Consider the following 21,324-nt stretch of genomic DNA (forward strand, 5'->3'; position numbering starts at 1 on the left):
CAAATGTTGACTATTTTATTTACATGATTTTCTTTTAATAATGGTATTTTATAATCATTAATTTTTAAATATGACCAAGATGAGAACTTAATTCCAAGAACTTTTTTAATTAAATAAGCTTGTTTTAAGTAAACAAATGGAAATGCTTAATTTTCAAAAGTTCGTATCTTGAAAGTCAGAGTTACTCCTGGGTTACCAACCATTAGTGAGTTTCTAGACATAGGTAACATTGTATTTAAGCCCTGTGTTCAAAAACAAAAACAAAACCTTTTCATGACCTACTGGCTGAGGTCTATCAGAGGACAGAGCCCCACCAGCCACAGCACTAATAAGAAATCCTGAAACAGAAAACAGAGGTGTCCAAACGGCAAGTCAAACAGCCATGAGGACTTTTAAAATCCTCACATGCAGCCAGCATGAGACAAAGAGGGAGAGAAGAAAATGACTGCACAGCAAGCTTACCCAGACTTCTGGGATCATAGAAGGCTGTAGTAACGACACCACCACTCTTTTCGATTGCAGCAATGGCTAGTTCTGAAGCCAACTGTACTTCAATATTAACTTTCGCCTTAAAGGTATCAGCACCCTGTAACACGTCAAAATAGTCTGTGAGTAGCTAGCTTGGCTAAAAGTAAATTAACTATGGCAAGCTTCCTTTTTACACTGTGTTTTCTCCTCCAAAATGCCCACAATGTAACAGCAATTCCTACTTCAAAGACTTCTGCTTTGAGGTCCTATCAAATAACATCAAATTCTTTTACATTTTCTAGGCCCCCTTCTTTTACCAATTTTCCTTCCCTGTGAGCAGAGATGACTATATTTTCACTTTACGTATTTCGTAGACACCAATATAAGCACCCATTCCCAGTACTTCGGTAATAGTTGGTTGTTTAAGCCTCATAACAACCCTATGACAGCATTATTGCTAAACCAACTTCACAGATGGGGAAACTGAAGCACAGAAAGGTTAAATAACTTGCCCAAAATCACAAAGCTAGGATTCTAACCCAGACAGTCCAGCCACAGTATGTGTTCTTAACCACAACATTACGCTGTAGGATACAGATCATGACTTATCTTCCTATCCCTTAACAAGCAAGAGGCCAAGAGAAGGTTAAAGAGGGGGACGAGTGGGCTAGAATCAGCGAAAGAATAAAATATCTGAGCTTTGGAGGCGTCAACCCCTCTAGGAAAAAAGGGAGCAAATAACAACAGAAATCCACTTTGCATTCATTATTGACTTTATTACAGCCTCTAAACTGACAGAAAATAAGTTTACCTTTCCCTACCATGGTCAACACTAAAAAATGTAGTCCTGAACTTTTTTAAGTTCTACTTTTGATCACTTTAGTTAGGATGTGCTATATTTTAATTTCAAAACAGATTTTGACAAAAATAAAAAGATGGCATCATTACCATTCTTTTTGTAGTGATAAGAATTTTTTCCTATTTTGGTGTGGTTGAAACAAGCTGGCTCCCAATCAAGTTCCTTTTATTAATTATGAACCTTTAATATATTTAAAAAATATTCCATCAATTCTAAGATACACTTTTTCCATCTATGATACCGACCTGCATTTTAATAATTATGGTACGTTTGACTCAATAAAGTAAGGTCTTGCCATATTATTTGTGATTTTTTTTTTTCTGCTGAGGAAGATTCACCCTGAGCTAACATCTGTTGCCAGTCTTTCCCTATTTTGTCTGCGGGTTGCTGCCAGAGCATGGCCGTCGACGAGTGGTGTGGGTCTGTACCCAGGAACTGAACCCAGGCCACAGAAGGGGAGGGCGCCAAACTTAACCACTAGGCCACAGGGCCAGCCCCTATAATTTGTGATTTTTAATTACTATTCCATAGATTGCTTGACCACTCCCCATCCTTGGACATTGGGGTTAGTTTCAGTATTTTAAGTATTATAAAAGCATTTTTACGAATGTCTTTCTATCAGTTAGGTTTATTTTGTTTTTCCTTGAAAACATATCTTTCCAAATTGGTAATTTTATGCTGAAGGATCAGAAAGTCTTATTATCCACTATTTACTACAAATCTGAAATCAATTTACAGAGCTGTAAACGATGTGGAACTGTACTTACACAACCACTGCCCTGGTGTCGTTTTCAGGATTATTTTTGTTAGTTTAATAGACACATTCCTGTGAGCTGCTGGGATGTGCAGTTTAACAGCTCAAGAGGTCACGGATTTTTCCATGTCAATTTACATGTGCATTCCCTTATACATCCAGAGTAGGATACTGAGACTTAATCGCATATTTGATAATCTATCTTCAAATCATCTTATTTGAAAATCCTTTATCCGTAAGGTTTACTTTTTCAAAGGAATCTAAAAGGTTTTTCCATAAACATATGCCTTCCTCTAGTGGACACTAAGTTACTCACACAGTTACACTACTGACAACAAGAAGGAGGAGTAGTTAATTAACAACACGTTTATTTGCTTATGAAATTCCTGGCCAATTTCTATAAATAGAAAAGTCCTTTACTGCGATTAGAATTGGATTTGATCCCTTTCTTCCATAAATACTGAGTTATTATCATGAGCCAATATTTCCAGTATTGCAAACACAGGAATGAATCACAGTACCTGCTCTCAAAGAACTTACATCACACTGAGGAAGACAATGAAAAATAAATGCATTACTTAGTAATAAATGTCAGGTGTTCATATATTCAAAGAAAAAATACTTCGGGCAGAGTAAGGCAGACAGAGTACGACTGTGGGGGAAGCGGGTGGGGGCTGAGTGCTCCTTTATAAAAGAAAATCAAAAAAGACCTTTCTGATATTATCAGATCTGAACAGAGAACCAAAGGGAGGGAGGGAACAAGCTGAATGGACACACGGGAGAAGAGCATTCCCGGACCATGGGAACAGAGGCCCCTCGACGTGATCATGCTGGCTTTCTAAAACCACAACTGAGTATAAACACAATCACCACTATGTAATGGTTATAACAATTCAAAAGGGATAAAAACAAAGGAGGCAGAGTATAGATTATATGAAAATCAGAAATAGCCTCCTATCTAACTCCAAAAATACTAATCCAGACTTACCTCCTCTACCAGCTGGACACCATAATCCCTTTTATATGGCTGGATGGTCACACCTCTCCCATTGACAAGCTGGGTTAAGTCAATAGGCTGAGTAGGATCAACTCGACCCAAATCAATAAGATACTGCAGCCTGTTGAGACTCAAAGGCTGATACTGGCGTCTGAAGCTACAAAACAAGAAAGTAACAGTTGGAAAACTCAACTCTCTTCCTCTAAGTTCTCCAAATCAACTTAAAAGTTTTGTTCTCTATTTTCCTCCAACAATTTAGATGGTAACAAAATAAGACCCTCCTGACTACAACATAAACGTTATACTGCTTGATTTTTGGTAATGAAACAAAACCAGTATTTCCTTTATTTTGCTAAAAATAATTTGCCTCTTAAGCATTTTACTTCACTCATTTACACAAATAAACAAACAAATTTGTGGAAAATTTAACCCACTATCTGAATCACGCATTAATGGAATTCAAAGTAACCATGGTAGTTGTCATTTATTGGGTAATCACAATGAGCCAGGTTTTTATATATATTATTGCTAAGCCTCTAAACAACCAGGAGAGCAGGCATCATTATCTCCATTTTGCAGTCTCAATGTCTGGGCTTTTTTCCCTACTATTCCAAACTAATTGCACGACTAAAGATGCTTCAGAGGAACAGGGGCAAAAGTTTGCTTCAAAGTGACTATCAATTTCTACCAAGCTATTTTTTAGGTGATTCTCAGCGAAAAACAGGGCTTTCGACTTTAAAAAGCAAAGCAGCCTACCTATGTCCTTCATTAAACCCGTATTTTGGGATTCGTATGTAAAATGGAGTCTGGCCTCCCTCAAAGCCCAGTCGGGGCCGGGTTCCTCTCTGTCGTTCTCCTTTATGGCCTCTGCCACATTTTCTACCTCTTCTCCGCCCCCTCGGTCGTCTTTCCTAAAAGAAAGAACAAAGTTTTATGATCTACAGATGCCTTTTTATAAACTGTATCTCATCTTTTCGTTGTATATTTTTTATTATACCATTTATTCATCCAACCAACCAGTACTAGCTAACACTACCTTGTGCCAAGCACTGTCCTAGCTGCTCTAGCGTCCAAACACTCTAAATCAGCATCTTTGCCTCTGAAGATGTACCTAATTCTTGCAACCAAAGTACAAGTTGTGTTTCAAAGGCAAACTTCCAAGGATGGGATGGGGATAAGGATTCTACAACAGGCTGGAACGGAAAAAAACCTAGAATTAAACATCCACAACAAACAAAGCTTACATGATAGTTAAGAAATTTTATTTTGGAATTGTAAATATGTCATTGCTACCCATATATTATATTTAAAGATTAATTTATAAAGAAAACATTTTTCTTAATTTACTTCCTGTCACTTCACGAAGGCAACGGACTGATTTTCAAAATTACAGTACGTCACCTAACAGCTTTTCTGGCTGTATTTAGTGATTTGAAGAGACATCTAACGGAATAAATCAATTCAACTCTTTCCCATGAAGCTATACTGGAAAAGTCCTTCATTTTAATTCCAATTTTGAACGGGACAATCATTTTGCAGTGCGACTTCGCTCCTACGTCCTAGCATAATTATGCTTTTAAGCATAAACCGTATTACGAGTTGAGACCACGCGAGAAGATTTTCCTCTGCAGTTAAGGAGAACAGGGACTCAGAAACCCTACCTCCATCCCAATACCCTCTGGAATAAGCAGTCCCCGGAAAGCGCGGGCAGTGCAGGGCCGCTTCCATCGCCCCGGGCGCCAGCGCTTGGCCGCAACGCCACCAGCCACTTACCAGTTTCCTGGAGCCCGGATTCGGCTTTAAGTTGGCCAGGCTAACCCGGGGCAGGGTCCGGAGCAGGTCCAGAGCCCTGGACCCACTGCCCTGCACCAAACCTGCCATGACCCCCCAAGAAGAGCCTCCAAGGGCACCGGGCCGCGTCGGAGCCCACGTGGTCTGGGGCGCTGCTTTACGGCTGCGGCCCCGCCCCTGTCGCAGTGCCGCGAGCGCGCCAGCGCCCTGGTCTCCGGCAGCGGCTTCGGAAGCTTTAGAAGATTGACATGTCGGTGTTGCTCTGCCTTTTTTTTTTTTTTTGTAAATTCGCTGCGGATGTCTTCATGGTTTGAGAGATCGTGGCTTGAGCCCGGGCTTGAACGTCGGTGTTCTCTTCCGCCACAGCAAACGCGCACTGCAAACGCTGCAGTGTGCGGTCCTCAAGAGGCAGTGTCTTCTCTGACCGCGCCGTGGAGAATGAGATAACCTGAGCGCAGAATTACTAATTTTGAATTTGGCTAATTAAACACAGTGAGATTAAACAATACTCAGAGTCCAGCTAGTAAAATGCCTGACTAATACTAACCTGTGTAATGAAATTCAACCTACGCATTCCCATCAGTGTGCTTCTACGTGTACTGCATTGACCCACCGAGTCGCTGAGATACGAACTTCACTGAACTGCTGCTCGTGATGACAGGTGCCATAGGAGCGCTTGGCACGTGTCATTGCTGTGTTGTCAGCCTTATTCGATCAATCGCTTGTGGAGCTAGATGTTACTACCTTTTACGGACCGGGACGGTAAGGGTTGGCAAGGTCGGGTAGCTTGACCAAGGTCTCACAACAAGCGGCAGAGCCAGGACTCACACTTACACTGCCTCCTAGTAGAACAGTAGTGTTTCCTATGATATAAAATTGAATATCTGCAGCATAGAATACATAATATTATTTTCAAGCAAAAAAATAACTTCCCTATTTTTGTCTTAAGTGAATGTGGTATAGAAGACAAGGTTCCTTTCTTTTTCTCTCTTATTCTTTTTATATTTCACTGTCTTGCTGGGGAGTTGTTCTTTCTGGTTCCTCTTAGTGATCACAAATAGTGAAGGAGAGAAATTTTTGGAGGGGAGCTACTTCTATGTTTAATTAAACCCTTTTGAAGTTATTTTAAAACAAGTATAAAATACTACAAAAAGAAAATTTTGCATTCATGCTTTATTTAAACAATATTTATGAGCAAGACACTGAAACTTGTTACTGAAAGATATACGTGGATGAAGTCAAACAAGATCTTGCTCCCACGTTGTTTGAAATCTAGTAGGACAGACTTTCCCAAATTGAGTATTTTATAAAAGTTAAAAAAAAAAGTACGTCTCTTGTGGACCTAATAATGCAAATTCAAGAAAAATACAGATATATGAGTTCTATAAAACAATGTGAAGATAAAGTCCAGACTCTATTTAGAAGTACAAAAGAAAATACTGAAAAAAAATAAGCTAGTTCCTGCCTTTAAGAGGTTTCACTTCAATATATTTCATAATCTTTTCTTTAGAGTTTTCATACTTCTGAGAGGAAAATTACAAAATATGTTGCAAAATGTGCTCTAATCTACAGAAATATATACAATTTTTTTCTCTAGCTAGAAAATCGTTTGCATTAAGTAATGAACTTTTGGATGAGTGTTAACACCAATAATGTTTCTCATGGAAAAAATGTGTATTGAATAAATGAGATACAGGAAATAAAAAACAATGTGCTGCATTTCTTGCAAGTAGATGCTCTTTGTTGTGTAGGTTATATAGTGTTATTGGTGAACATACGTTAATAATGGTGGAAATAATTGTTTGTAGTTAATTATAGGCCGTTTGTTTATCCCATATCCAACATGCTGATGAAGCATATAAAACTGTCAAAATAATTTAATGAGTTTCATCTGTGTTTTAAGAATGTAGGTTAAGGTGTGTGGTGAATAAGTCATCAACCCTTACCTTAAGCCTGTAGTTTTACATCATCATTATCATTGCATGATAATACTGGTTAAGCACCCACCTGCTTGGGGTGTTGTGCTATACTCTGCTTAAATGATGTTAATGAGACCTTGTCATAAGAAAACATCTCAACAAGAGATTTAAAGTCCATCCTAATTCCAGTCCCAGTTGATAGTGACTACTGAATCATTATGTAAAAAGAATAAAACAAGCCCTGTAAAGATGGTGTAATTTGAAGTTCCTTGGGAAGGCCTCTTTCTCACACACTCCCAAATAATTTTCCCCTACCTATCCCAGTGCCTTAACAGTCTGCCAACAGAGATGAATTCTTTTGAGCTCATTATTTAGAATTAAAATTCTCAAGGTGGGTAGAGAATGAGAGAGGGGGATGAAAATAAAAGGGGATAAATTTATCAGATGAGGTACTTTGTATGAACCATAGTAATAATACACCGTGAAGTGAAGCATCTGATCAATTTAACCCTCTGTTTCTGAGATTAAAAAACAACAAAAACATGCATATAAAACTCTCCCATCTAATCTCCCTAAATGAGATCACACATTAAATAATATTTGGCAGGGATGGGAACAGGAGGAGGAAGGGAATTTCAGTTATTAGATTATTACTGATTTTTACCATGAGCCAAAAACAAATCATTTTTAGAATGAGACCAAGAATAGACTCATTTTGTAATGATCAAAGTTGAGGAGCAGAAAACAACCAGAGATGTGCTTTTCCTCAGTGAAGGTGGGAGGAAGCCAGGGGCAGGAGGGCAGTGAATCCCTTTGATACTGGGAGAAAACCAATTCCGAGAGAGCTAATCAGAGGGCACGGGAAGGGGCTGGAAATAAATGTCACCTCGACAAAACCTACCCAGTTGTATCAAAGCTTGGCCCTGACTTCAAGGCCTTCATTCACAGCTAAATAGTTTCTGTTTTAATTTTATTAAAGTATACTAACGCATACATTTGTTATGAAAAAAATCGAGTCATACAAAATAATAATGAGGAACAAAAGTTCTCCACAGGCAATTACTTTTCACTTTTTTTTTTATTTCTTCCGGTGACTGCCTCCATATTTATAAATTAAAGGATCTCAATCACTAATTGTTTTATCAATTTTTGACATTGTGGATTCACTTATCTTATGACAGGTGAGGATTTAGATAATTTAAACTATTTCCTCTTAGTATTTTAGTTATTTTATGATAAACCATATAATTTAAATAAGGTAAGTACTTCAAACATCTGTTTTTTGGATTTTCAACTTTCAAAATTATACATTAGCTCCTCACTCTGTGCGAGATGAAGATACTTACACACCTAACCTCTCACACTTCTTTGCTCCTTCTGCTTGCCAACTTCTGTTAGCTATATATTTTCTTTAACATTGTTATAGATTATAATGTACTTATACACTTTAAGTGATCACTTAGGGTAAATAAGAAGCTACAACAATTACTGTATTTGCTGTCTCTAGAACACTTTTCATTATTGCCCTCTTTCCTGGCCACAAAGAACTGGCTTTCAGGCTGACAAGCTTTCTTTAAATTCATGATCACAAACCTTAAGCCGGTCATCCTTTTCCAGGGTTTTAGAAAACTTACTTTTTTGCTCTCCGCAACGACTATTTTGTATGTTCTCTCTTGGCCAATGATTTTCCTTTATACTTCAGAAAAAAGTCACGAGATAGGGAATTTCTCCCACATCCCACCACTAAATGTACAATCCTTCCTACAACTGCATTTATCTTCTGCATCATATTAAAGAGAAGGAAGTGGCTTTTCTTCTGTTAATGTTCAGTCTTTCCAGCTGTGATCTGGACTCCTATGTCTGCCACCTAGTTAGGGGTTTAGTTGTTTTCCTTATCCCCTCTCTTTACTGCATCATCAATCTCTCCTCAGGCTGGATGGTCTCTTCATGATAAAAAATGTTGTAATATCGCTCATCTTAAAAAAACAAAGACAAAACACCACTTTTCTTTACCCCGTAATCCCTCTAGCTGAGCCTATTTCTCTGCTTGCTTTCATAGCAAAACTTCTTGAAAGAGTTCTACGTGGACTCTCTTTTCCTCCTCTTTGATTCATACGTTTTCCTATGAATAACCTCCATATTGCCAAATCTGATAAGAAATGCAAATCAAAATCACAATTGACATATCACCTATCTCAAATGTTAGGATGACTATTACCAAAAAACAAAAAATGGCAAGTGTTGGCAAGGATGTGGAGAAATTGGAACCCTTGTACACTGTCGATGGGAATGTAAAATGGTGCAGCCACTATGGAAAACAGTATGGAGGTTCCTCAAAAAATTAAAAGTAGGGGCTGGCCCAGTGGTGTAGTGGTTAAGTTCAGCTCTCTCCGCTTCTGCAGCCCAGGTTTGCAGGTTCAGATCCCGGGTGCAGATATACACCACTTGTCAAGCCATGCTGAGGTAGCAACCCACATATAAAATAGAGGGAGATTGGCACAGATGTTAGTTCAAGGCCACTCTTCCTCAAGCAAAAAGGGGAAGATTGGCAGCAGATGTTAGCTTAGGGCCAGTCTTCCTCAAAAAAAAGAAAAATTAAAAATAGAGGCTGGCCTGGTGGTATAGTGGTGAAGTTCATTCGCTCCACTTTGGCGGCTGGGGTTTCATGGGTTCAGATCCCACGTGTGGGCCGACACACCATTCATCAAGCCACTCTGTGGTGGCATCCCACGCACAAAAAATAGAGGAAGACTGGGGCCAACCCGATGGCATAGTGGTTAAGTTCGTGTGCTCCACTTTGGCGACCTGGGGTTCGGAGGTTCAGATCCTGGGCATGGACCTAGCGCCATTCGTCTAGCCACACTGTGAAAGCATCCCACATACAGTAGAGGAAGATTAGCACAGATGTTAGCTCAGCGACAATCTTCCTCAAGCAAAAAGAGGAAGATTGGCAACAGGTGTGTTAGCTCAGGGTCAATCTTCCTCACCAAAAAAAACCACATTAAAATAGACTACCACATGATCCTGCAATTCTACTCCTGGGTATATATGCAAAGACTTGAAATTAGGATTGTGAAGAGATATCTACTCTCCCACATTTATTGCAGCATTATTCACAATAGTCAAGATATAGAAACAACTCAAATGTCCATCAATAGACAAGTGGATAAAGAAAATGAGGAAAATGTGGGATATACACACAATTAAACATTATTCAAACTTAAAAATTAAGGAAATACTACCATTTGTAAAAGCATAGATGGACCCGGAAGATATTATGCTAACTGAATACCATTCACAATCGCAACAAAAAGAATAAAATACCTCGGGGTAAATTTAACCAAGGAAGTGAAGGACCTATATAATGAAAATTGCAAGGCCTTTCTGAGAGAATTGGATGACGACATAAGGAGATGGAAAGACATTCCATGTACATGGATTGGAAGAATAAACATAGTTAAAATGTCCGTTCTACCTAAAGCAATCTACAGATTCAACGCTATCTCATCAGAATCCCAATGACATTCTTTACAGAATTAGAACAAAGAATCCTAAAATTTATATGGGGCCACAAAAGACCCCGAATTGCTAAAGCAATCCTGAGAGAAAAGAACAAAACGGGAGGCATCACAATCCCTGACTTCAAAACTTACTACAAAGCTACAGTAATCAAAACAGCATGGTACTGGTACAAAAACAGGTGAACAGATCAAAGGAATAGAATTGAAAGCCCAGAAATAAAACCACACATCTATGGACAGCTTACCTTCGACAAAGGAGCTGAGTGCATACAATGGAGAAAAGAAAGTCTTTTCAAAAAATGGTGCTGGGAAAACTGGAAAGCCACATGTAAAAGAATGAAAACTGACCATTCTTTATCACCATTCACTAAAATAAACTCAAAATGGATCAAAGACCTAAAGGTGAGACCTGAAACCATAAGGCTTCTAGAAGAAAACGTAGGCAGTACACTCTTTGACATCAGTATTAAAAGGATCTTTTCAGACACCATGTCTTCTCAGAGAAGGGAAACAATAGAAAGAGTAAACAAATGGGACTTCATCAGACTAAAGAGCTTCTTCAAGGCACATGAAAACAGGATTGAAACAAAAAAACAACCCACTAACTGGGAAAAAATATTTGCAAGTCATATATCTGACAAAGGCTTAATATCCATAATATATAAGGAACTCTCACAACTCAACAACAAAAAATCAAACAACCCAATCAAAAAATGGGCTGGAGACATGAACAGACATTTCTCCAAAGAAGATATACAGATGGCTAATAGGCACATGAAAAGACACTCATCATCGCTGATCATCAGGAAAATGCAAATCAAAACTACACTAAGATATCACCTTACACCCATTAGAATGACAAAAATATCTAAATCTAATAGTAACAAATGTTGGAGAGGTTGTGGAGAGAATGGAACCCTCATACACTGCTTGCGGGAATGCAAACTACTGCAGCCACTATGGAAAACAGTATGGAGATTCCTCATAAAATTAAAAATAGAACTACCATATGATCCAGCCATTCCACTACTGGGTATCTATCCAAAGAGCTTGAAGTCAGCAATCCCAAAAGTCCTATGCACCCCAATGTTCACTGCAGCATTATTTACAATAGCCAAGACATGGAAGCAACCTAAGTGCCCATCAACAGATGAATGGATAAAGAAGTTGTGGTATATATATACAATGGAATACTACTCAGCTGAAAAACAGAACAAAATCATCCCATTTGCAACAACGTGGATGGACCTTAAGGGAATTATGTTAAGTGAAATAAGCCAGTTAGAGAAGGAGAATCTCTGTATGACTCCACTCATATGAGGAATTTAAAAATGTGGACAAAGAGAACAGATTAGTGGCTACCAGAGGAAAGGTGGGGTGGGGGGCGGGCACAAAGGGTGAAATGGTGCACCTACAACACGAATGACAAACATTAATGTACAAGTGAAATCACACAAGATTGTAACCTATCATTAACTCAATAAAAAACAAGATATTATGCTAACTGAAACAAGTCAGTCACAGAATGACAAATACAGCATGATTTCTCCTATATGAGGTATCTAAAATAGCCAAACTTAGACAAGCAGAAAATAGAGTGGTGGTTGCCAGGGGACGGGAGTGGGGAAAATGGAGAGTTGTTGTTCAGTATAAAGTTTTAGTTATGCAGGATACATAAGTTCTAGAGATCTACAACATTATAAACTTAAGAGGATAAGTCTTATGTTAAATGCTCTTACCACAGACACACACAAAAGCAAAGGGATGTAAGAAATCTTTTGGAGGTGATGGATATATTTATTACCAGGATTGTGGTGATGGTATCATGGGTGTAAGCATATTGTCCAAATTCATCACAATGTATACATTAAATATGTACAATTTTTTAATGTTAATTATACCTCAATAAAGCTGAAAAAATATAAATTCTCTGTTCTCTTAAATGAGTTCTTAGCAGCATTCAAAGCAGTTGAGCACTTGCTCCTTGAAATACTTTTCTTGTTGGGTTTCTGGATAGCCCATGCTTCTCTCACTTTTAGTGGCTCCTCTTATACTATCTAACCCCTAAATGTTGAAATCTATTTTTCCTATGCAGGTGATGGGGTTCAGGGCATGCCTCCCCCCGCCCCCCTCAAGATGCGCCACTCTGGTATGTGGATTATTTCAAGCTGAAGAAAATAAATGATCAGAAGACTCAGGAAGAACATTCCACCTTCTCCCCAACTGCCTAAAAGAAATTTAAAATAAAGGCCAGTCCCCAGGACAACCCATCACCTTAGATAACTCTGGGTATCTGGTAGACTGGGACGATCCTTGCTAAGCCCATTCTTATCAAAGTTCTATTTACCAAACATTTGCTTTTCCATTTCCAGGAGTTGCCTTCCTCCCCTTTGAAGCTCCAAATCACTACCCCCAACATCCTCCTTGTCTGTGGCTGAAGAAATTTAAACAGGCAGCCTCAGCCAGATGACTGAGTTACTGTTTCTCCTGAGTCTCTCCCATGTATACATGCTATTAAACTTTGTTTGATTTTTCTCCTGCTAACCTGCCTTTTAAATTATTTGACCAGCCATAAGAACCTTAAGGAAAAGGGGGGTGGAATTCTCCCACTTCCCCAACACAGGTGATCTTAAATGGTTTATAAATTCTCAGGTTTATATCTGCATCCCAAATCTGAGTTCAACTTGTTTGTATTGACAAATAAAAATGGCAATCAATAGGATATATTGGAGAATATGAGGAAGCCATTTGGTGTAAACCTAATTCGGCCTGACCTTGTCTTTCCAAAAGGGCCTGACCGTGGCTGTTGAGCACGCGTTGTATATCTGCTTTAGATATTCCCTATGGCAAGAACAAAGGCCCTTGAGATAAAGGTGCAACTTCCCTCCCTCTCCCAAAGTTGGCATCTCCTTAAGGCTTAAGCGTCTTTCCTTAGGCTAGAAACTGATTGCTGTGCTCACCTGTGACTGCCCAGCTCGAGACAACAGACTTGCCTCCTGCTACGCCCTCTGAGATAGCAGACCCACTACCTGCGGTGTCCATCAAGAGCTGTGCCGACAGGGCAATCTTGTGACTATTGTGGGAGGGACATTTCAATCATATGTGAAACGTCCTGCTTGGGGGTATATAACCACTCTGTACACCTCACTTCTTTGGTGCCCTTTCTTCCTGTGGGAAGAAAGGCCCCGGGCCATGGTCCTCAGATTTCAGCTCAGAACAAATTCACCCAAATTTTCGTTTATAGATTGGTTATGGATTATTTTCATGGACAGTATCTAGCTGTTTAATTGATATCTTGACGAGGATGTCTTCATAACATAGTCAAAAGGAAATTCTAGATAGCCAACTCTCTGCCACAGTCCCCCCAAAGTGCTCTTCCCTTATATTCCCCATCTCATTAAATGGCACCTCCATTTATCTAGTTATTAAAGCCAGCAACCTAAGAGTCTTCTTGATGCTTCTCTTCCCTAATTCCCACATAAACAAGACCTATCTTTCTGATCTACAAACACCATACTTGTTCAACCCCCCTTTATCTTGCCTAGAACAATGCTAGAGTTTACTGACTGATCTACTTTCACTTCCACTGTTGCCCGCTTCCAGTCCATTCTCCAAAAGTAGTCAGAGTCTCATTACCCATCAGTGACTTCACATTACACTTACCATGGCCTATAAAAATTAGGCTAATCTGATTCTTTCATGTCTCTCTATCCTCAAAGTGCTGGGAATACTGCAGTGAATGAAACAGGCAAGTCTTCTATTCTCATGGAGTATTCTGGGGGCTTTTTTGGGCAGGGGGTGGGGAATAGAATAAAGAAGTGCAAATAAATAAAACCGTTTCTGAAAGTAAAGAGTACTATGAAGACAATTAAACAGGGGATTGTGTTAGACAGCAACTGATATTTGCGGTGGGTTTTAGACTGCATGGTCAAGGATTGCCTCTCTGAAGGGACATTTGAACTGAATGATACAAAGGAATTTTTAGCACTTTCTAAGCAAAGGTTTATTTCTTGATTATATCATAATCTCATCAAGGATCATCTGGGAACTCTATTTTTTATCTAATTCCAGGACCCAGGCTGAGAGAGCAGCCACCAAACTGAAACTTGCAGGTTGCTGTGACAAAAGGAAATAAGATTCTGAAGGGCCTCACACCAGCAATGAAAAGCTCTAGTCTGCAAGTGACACATATTTCTTCCACCTATACTTTATTAACCAGAACTATTCACATGACCCCACCCAAACCAAGAATCTGGGAATTGCAGTCCTACCATGTCCTGGAAGGCAGAGAATCAGAAATATTCGGAAAACATAATTAACTACTACTATAGTCCTTCATGTTCACAGGGGAAAATATAAAGGAGGGAAAGTCAGAGATACATGCATGGTAGTGGCAGGAGTTCTCCTACAACTGTGCAAGGCCATTAGAATTGCTAGTTCTGGTTCCTCTGGGAGGCATATGGTAGAAACAGAAGACAGTTTGGTGAAGCTTTCCGAGTCTTGCTGCTATCTTATCCCTCTAATACTGAGGAAATGGTTTCTTACTGTTTTGCAGACCTGGAAGAATGAATCCACAGAATGTGACCTCATTCTCCCTACTCAGGATTCTAGTTGGCTCACTTCAGTCAAGTTGCCTTAAACTTTTCTAAAAGACAGGAACAGTCTGGAAATACATATATTCTCCCTATCAACTTCTCAGGGCAAAAATCAAAGAAATGGGCACAAGACCGGCTCAATGTTTTTTTATGAATCATTGATAATATTAATTTGAAGACTGTTTCTTACATATTATACATCCATTTGTAGAGGGAGTAAAAGGTTCAATCAAGGTTATAGACACAACTAAGACATACCTGCTTTTTCTTCTAGTATTTTCAGTTTGTCTTTTCAAAAAACTTAATCCTTTGTTCTGTTTGAAATCTTTCAATTGTGAAATATTTCAGGACTGATATTAAATGTGACTAATGCTAAGCCAAATACCTATGTGCCCAATACCCAGCTTATGAAATAAAATATTATAAAAATAGTCATAGGTCTTGTTTTTTCACACTTTTTGGTGAGGAAGATTGGCCCTGAGCTAACATCTGTTGCCAACCTTCCTCTTTTTTTTCTCCCAAAAGCCCCAGTACATAGTTCTATATCCTAGTTATAAGTCATTCTAGTTCTTCTATGTGGGAGGCTGCCACAGCATGGCTTGATGAGCGGTGTGTAGGTCTATGCCCCGGATCCGAACCAGCGAACCCCAGGCCGTGGAAGTGGAGAGCATGAACTTAACCACTCGGCCATGGGGCTGGCCCCCTATAGGTCTCTTTTTATACCTAATCACATTCCTCTTTCTCCCAGCTTCCCCAGAAGTAACCACTATTCTGAATTGAGAATTTCTCCTTCTTGTGCTTTTCTTTGTACTTTTACTACATCTGTATGTATCTGTTATCAATATGCAGTATTTTTGAGATTTGAGGTTCTAGCAATGATGGGGTAAAAACAACTGGATTAAAAAGAAAACAACAAGACTTATCCTCCCACCACACACAACTAAGAAACCGGACAAAGCATACAGTGGTTTCCAGATATTAGACAACAGTCAGTGAAAGATAATGATCTCTGAGAGAAATGAAACAAAAGATGTGAGCCATATTATTGCCCCAGCTTACAGCCTGGAGAGAATTTTTAGGCTATGTGCAGGCAGGAAGTACCCAAATGGAGCCTGCTGGTTCCAGGAGCTAAAGATACAGAGTTCATACAAGGAAATCTTCTGAGCATTTATGGGATGAAGTATGAGAGAAGACAGATCTGCGCAGGAAGAGCTCCAAATGAGTACTGATCAATGCAGGTGTGTGAGGAAACTACTCAAGGCCAGTGAAAGACCATGAGAAAGATTCAAGCTAGCCATCCCAGAGCTCACACAGGGCTGGTAATACTCTATATTCCCACTAGCCAAATAAAAAAACCTCCTAATACAAGGACATTCTCAAAAGGGTATCACATCAGTGTTGGGACCAAATTAGTCCTATACTAAAAGTTGTACTGGACCCACCTAACAAAGCAAGAAAGCAAGCCTCAAAATGGAAGAGTTGATTACAAATGGCTTAACTGAATCTCAAAACAAAGCCTGAAAATATTTTAGAAAAAAAATACAGAAACTCCAACAACTAAGACAATAAAATTCACACTATGTGGCACTTGACAAAAAAAAATTACCAGATATGCAAGAGACAGGAAAATAAGACCTAAAATGAAAAGAAAAATCAATCAATATGAACAGACCCAGAGATGACAGAAATAGTTGGCAAGAATGTTTAAACACTTAGTATAAATATAGTTCATATGTTCAAAAAGGATGAAAGATGAGCATTTTAAGGAGATATGGAAGATGTAAAAAAATCTATTCCTCAGCAATATGAATTTACTTAACACTACTGAATTGTGCTACACTCATAAATGGCTAAGATGGTATATTTTATATTCTTAGCATGGTAAAAGAACCTTTGTTAATCTAAAAGGAAACAAAACAAACCACAAATAAACATCTAGAAGTGAAAATACAATGTCTGAGAAGAAAAATACTATGGTTAAAATTATCAACAGGTTAGACACTGTAGAAGAAGATTAATGAACTTAAAGACAACAGAAATCATCTAAAATGAGAGAGAGGAAAGATTGGAAAAAAACAAATATCAGTGAGCTATAGAAAAACATCATGTGCCCTAATACAGATATAACTGCACTCCCAAAAAGGAGGAGAGGGATAGGACAAAAAATTTTGAAGGACTTACGGATGAAATTTTTCCAAATTTAATGAAAACCATAAACTCATATTTCCAAGAAGCTCAATGAACCCCAAGCAGAAGAAACAAAGAAAACTACACCAATGCACATCATAATTGTATTGCTTAAAATCAGTGATAAGGAAAAAACTTAAAAGCAGCCCCAAAAAAGACACGTGTACAGAAGAAAAATAAGAATTACAGCAGACTTCTCACTGGATTGAATGAAAGCCAGAAGACAACGGAGCAACACCTTTAAAGAGCTGAAAGAAAAACAATGGTTGCCTAGAATTCTATATACAGTAAACATACATTTCAGAAATGAAAATGAAATAAATACTATTTCAGACATATCAAAGCTAAAATTCATCACCAGCAGCCCAGCATTATAATAAATATTAAAGAAAATCCTCCAGACAGAAGAAAAATGACACCAACTATAAATCTGGATATACGCAAGGAAATAAAGAGCACTGGAAATGGAAGGTTTGTGAGTAAATACAAAATACACTTTTCCCTAATTTTTAAATATCTTTAAAACATTACTGACCGGTTAAAACAAAAACGTAACAATGCATGTGGGGTTACTAATATATGTAGAAATAAAATGTATATCCACAATAACCTAAAATCTAGGAAAGGCGAAATGAAAGTAAACTATTGTAATGAGCTTATACTATACATGAAGGATAATAATATGATCAGAAGGTAGAGCGTAATAAGTGAAAGATGTCTAATATAAACCCTAAAACAACTTATAAAATAAAGAAAACAAAGAGTACAGATAATATGAAAAGAATATTGACTTATTCCTAACAAGTGAATAAAGGAGATTAAATGGAATTAGAAAATGTAAAATTTTCTGCCTTCTAAAAGAAGGCAGAAAAAAAAATACAAAGAGATCACAAATAAGAGATAGAATGAATAAATAGCACAATGGTACATTTAACCACTTTAATCACAACAACCAGTGAATGCTGTAAAAAAAATCAAAAGGTAGAGATTTTTGAAACATGAAAAGATAGAGACTGTCACGAAAAGGTAGAGACTGTCAAATTGTATGGAAAAGAACAACAACACTAAATACATATTCACCTAATGACAGAACTTCAAGACACATAAAACAGAAAATGATAAAATTAAAAGAACTGCACCAATCCACAATTATAGCCACTATTAGAGATGTCAATACCCTTCTCTCAATAAATGACAAATGAAGTAGACAGAAAAATCAGTAAAGGAAGACTTGAATAACTCTATCAACCAACATTCTACCTAACATTTTTCCCAAATACAACTGGATCACTGACCAAGATAGACTCTAAGATTGGCCGTAAAGAAAGTCTCAATAAATGTAAAAGAATTCAAATAATAAAAACTATGCTTTCTGGCCACAATGGTATTAAATAGAAACTAATAACAAGCCAAAGCAATCTCGAGAAAAACCAACAAAGCTGGAGGTATCACAATCTCTGAATTCAAAACATACTACAAAACTACAGTAATCACAACAGCATGGTACTGGTACAAAACACACACACAGCTCAATGGAACAGAACTGAGAGTCCAGAAATAAAACCACACATTTACGGACAGCTAATTTTCGACAAAGGAGCTAAGTACAGACAATAGAGAAAGGAAAGTCTCTTCAATAAATGGTGTTGGGAAAACTGGACAGCCACATGCAAAAGAATGAAAGTAGACTATTATCTTACACCATACACAAAAATCAACTCAAAATGGATTAAAGAGATGAATGTAAGACATGAAACCATAATACTCCTAGCTGAAAACATAGGCAGTATGCTCTTCAACATTAGTCTTAGCAGTATCTTTTTGAATACCATGTCTCCTCAGGCACTGGAAACAAAGAAAAAAATTAACAAACGGGACTACATCAAACTAAAAGTCTTCCCCATCAACAAAATGCAAAGACAACCCACCAACTAGGAGAAAGTATTTGCAAGTCATATATCCAATAAGGGGTTAATTTCCAAAATATATAAAGAACTCACACAACTCAACAACAACAAAACAAACAATCCAATCAAAAAATGGGCAGAGGATATGAACAGACATTTTTCCAAAGAAGATTTACAGATGGCCAACAGGCACACGAAAAGATGTTCAGGGGACGGCCCGTTGGCACAGCGGTTAAGTTCACACCTTCCACTTTGGCAACCTGGGGTCTCCAGTTCAGATCCCGGGGGCAGACCTACACAATGCTTCTCAAGCCATGCTGTGGCACGCATCCCACATAAAATAGAGGAAGATGGACAAGGATGTTAGCTCAGGGCCAGTCTTCCTCAGCAAAAAAAGGAGGATTGGCAGCAGAAGTTAGCTCAGGGCTAATCTTCTCCAAAAAGGAAAGAAAAGAAAAGATGTTCAACATCACTGATAATTAGAGAAATGCAAACCAAAGCTACAATGAGATATCACCTCACATCCATCAGAATGGCTATTACTAAAATGACATGAAATAACAAGAGTTGCAGAGGATGTGGAGAAAAGGGGAGCCTCATATACTGCCCGTGGGAATGCAAACTGCTACAGCCACTACGGAAAACAGTATGGGGATTTCTCAAAATATTAAGAATAGAACTACCATACAATCCAGCTATTCCACTTCGGGGTAGATATGCAAAGAAGATGAAAACACTAATTTGAAAAGATACATGTACCCCTATGTTCATTGCAAAGATACATGTACCCCTATGTTCACTGCAGCATTATTCACAATAGCCACAACCGGGAAGCAACCTAAGTGCCCATCAACAGATGATGGATAAAGATGTGGTATATGTACACAATGGAATACTACCCAGCCATAAAAAAGACGAAATTGTGCCATTTGCAACAACATGGATGGACCTTGAGGGTATTATGCTAAGTGAAATGTTAGACAGAGAAGGACAAATACTGTATGATTTCACTCATGAGGAATATAAACAAACAAACAAGCAAACACACAGAAACAGAGAACAGATTGGTGGTTACCAAAGGAGAAGAGGGTGGGGGAAGGCCAAAAGGGGTAAAGGGGCACATATATATGGTGACAGACGGAAACTAGACTTTTGGTGGTGGGCATGATGTAACTTATACAGAAGCTGAAATATAATGATGTACACCTGACATTTACACAATATTAAAAACCAATGTGACCTCAATTACAAAAATTTTCAAACTCAGAGAAAACAGTATTTGAAAGATAACTGAGTGGCTGGCCCCGTGGCCGAGTGGTTAAGATTGCGCGCTCCGCTGCAGGCGGCCCAGTGTTTCATTGGTTTGAATCCTCGGCGCGGACATGGCACTGCTCATCAAACCACACTGAGGCAGCGTCCCACACGCCACAACTAGAAGGACCCACAATGAAGAATATACAACTATTTACCAGGGGGCTTTGGGGAGAAAAAGGAAAACAATAAAATCTTAAAAAAAAAAAGATAACTGAAAAATCCGCATATATATGGAATCTAAACGTATTTCTAAATAACTCATGCATCAAAGAAGAAATCCCAGAAGAAATTTTAAAATATTTTGAATAGAATGGAAATGAAAGCATGACATATCAAAATTTGTGGGGTATAGCCAGGCAGTTCTTAGAGGAAAATTTATAGCATTAAAAACTCATATTAGAAGAGAAGAAAATTCTCAAAACTATGGTTAAAGCTTAAGAAGCCAGAAAAAGAAGAGCAAAATAAACCCAAATAAGTAGGAAAAAAGTAAATAAAAGGAAGAAATCAATAAAAATAAAAAACAACCAAAAATGACAAAAAGAGAGAAAATCAATTAAACCAAAAACGATTTGTCTGAGATCAATAAAATTGACAAATCTCAAGCAAGTCCAATAAGGATAAAAAAGAGAAAAGACACAAATAAATAATATCAGGAAAGAGAGAGAAGACATCACTACAGAACCTTCAAACATTAAAAGTGATATGGGAATATAGTAGACAATTTTACACCAACAAACTAATGACTTAGATTGAATAGACAAATTCCTTGAAAGACACAAACTAGCCAAGTTGACTCAAGAAGTAATAGAGACAGGACTTCCAGAATGGTGGTATAAGGAGCTCGGCAGAACATTTCCCCATGAAACGATCATTTAAATGATCAAAATTGGAGCCAGCCTGTGGCACAGTGGTTAAGTTCGCACATTGCACTTTGGCGGCCCGGGGTTCGCCGGTTCGGATCCTGGGTGTGGACATGGCACCACTTGGCAAGCCATGCTGTGGTAGGCATCCC

General features: G+C 38.3%; 1 protein-coding gene across 2 annotated transcripts in view; it reads right to left on the reverse strand.

Moving 5' to 3' along the window:
* LOC138915534 (mitochondrial ribosomal protein L15) overlaps positions 1-21,324 on the reverse strand; it is a 35,004-nt gene that overhangs the window by 1,352 nt on the left and 12,328 nt on the right. The window contains exons 1-5 of one of the 2 annotated variants that reach the window (XM_070222245.1): positions 5,417-5,635; positions 4,852-5,317; positions 3,835-3,989; positions 3,070-3,235; positions 463-586 (exon numbers count right to left, since the gene is read on the reverse strand). In XM_070222245.1, the coding sequence (XP_070078346.1) occupies positions 463-586; positions 3,070-3,235; positions 3,835-3,989; positions 4,852-4,959 (553 nt within the window). In that variant the 5' untranslated portion in view covers positions 4,960-5,317; positions 5,417-5,635. Of the gene's footprint in view, positions 1-462; positions 587-3,069; positions 3,236-3,834; positions 3,990-4,851; positions 5,318-5,416; positions 5,636-21,324 lie in introns of those variants that run through there. The other variant, XM_070222246.1, reaches the window with a different exon arrangement.

The sequence above is a fragment of the Equus caballus genome, chromosome 9 (genome assembly GCF_041296265.1).
Source record: "Equus caballus isolate H_3958 breed thoroughbred chromosome 9, TB-T2T, whole genome shotgun sequence".
Taxonomy (NCBI): Eukaryota; Metazoa; Chordata; class Mammalia; order Perissodactyla; family Equidae; genus Equus; species Equus caballus.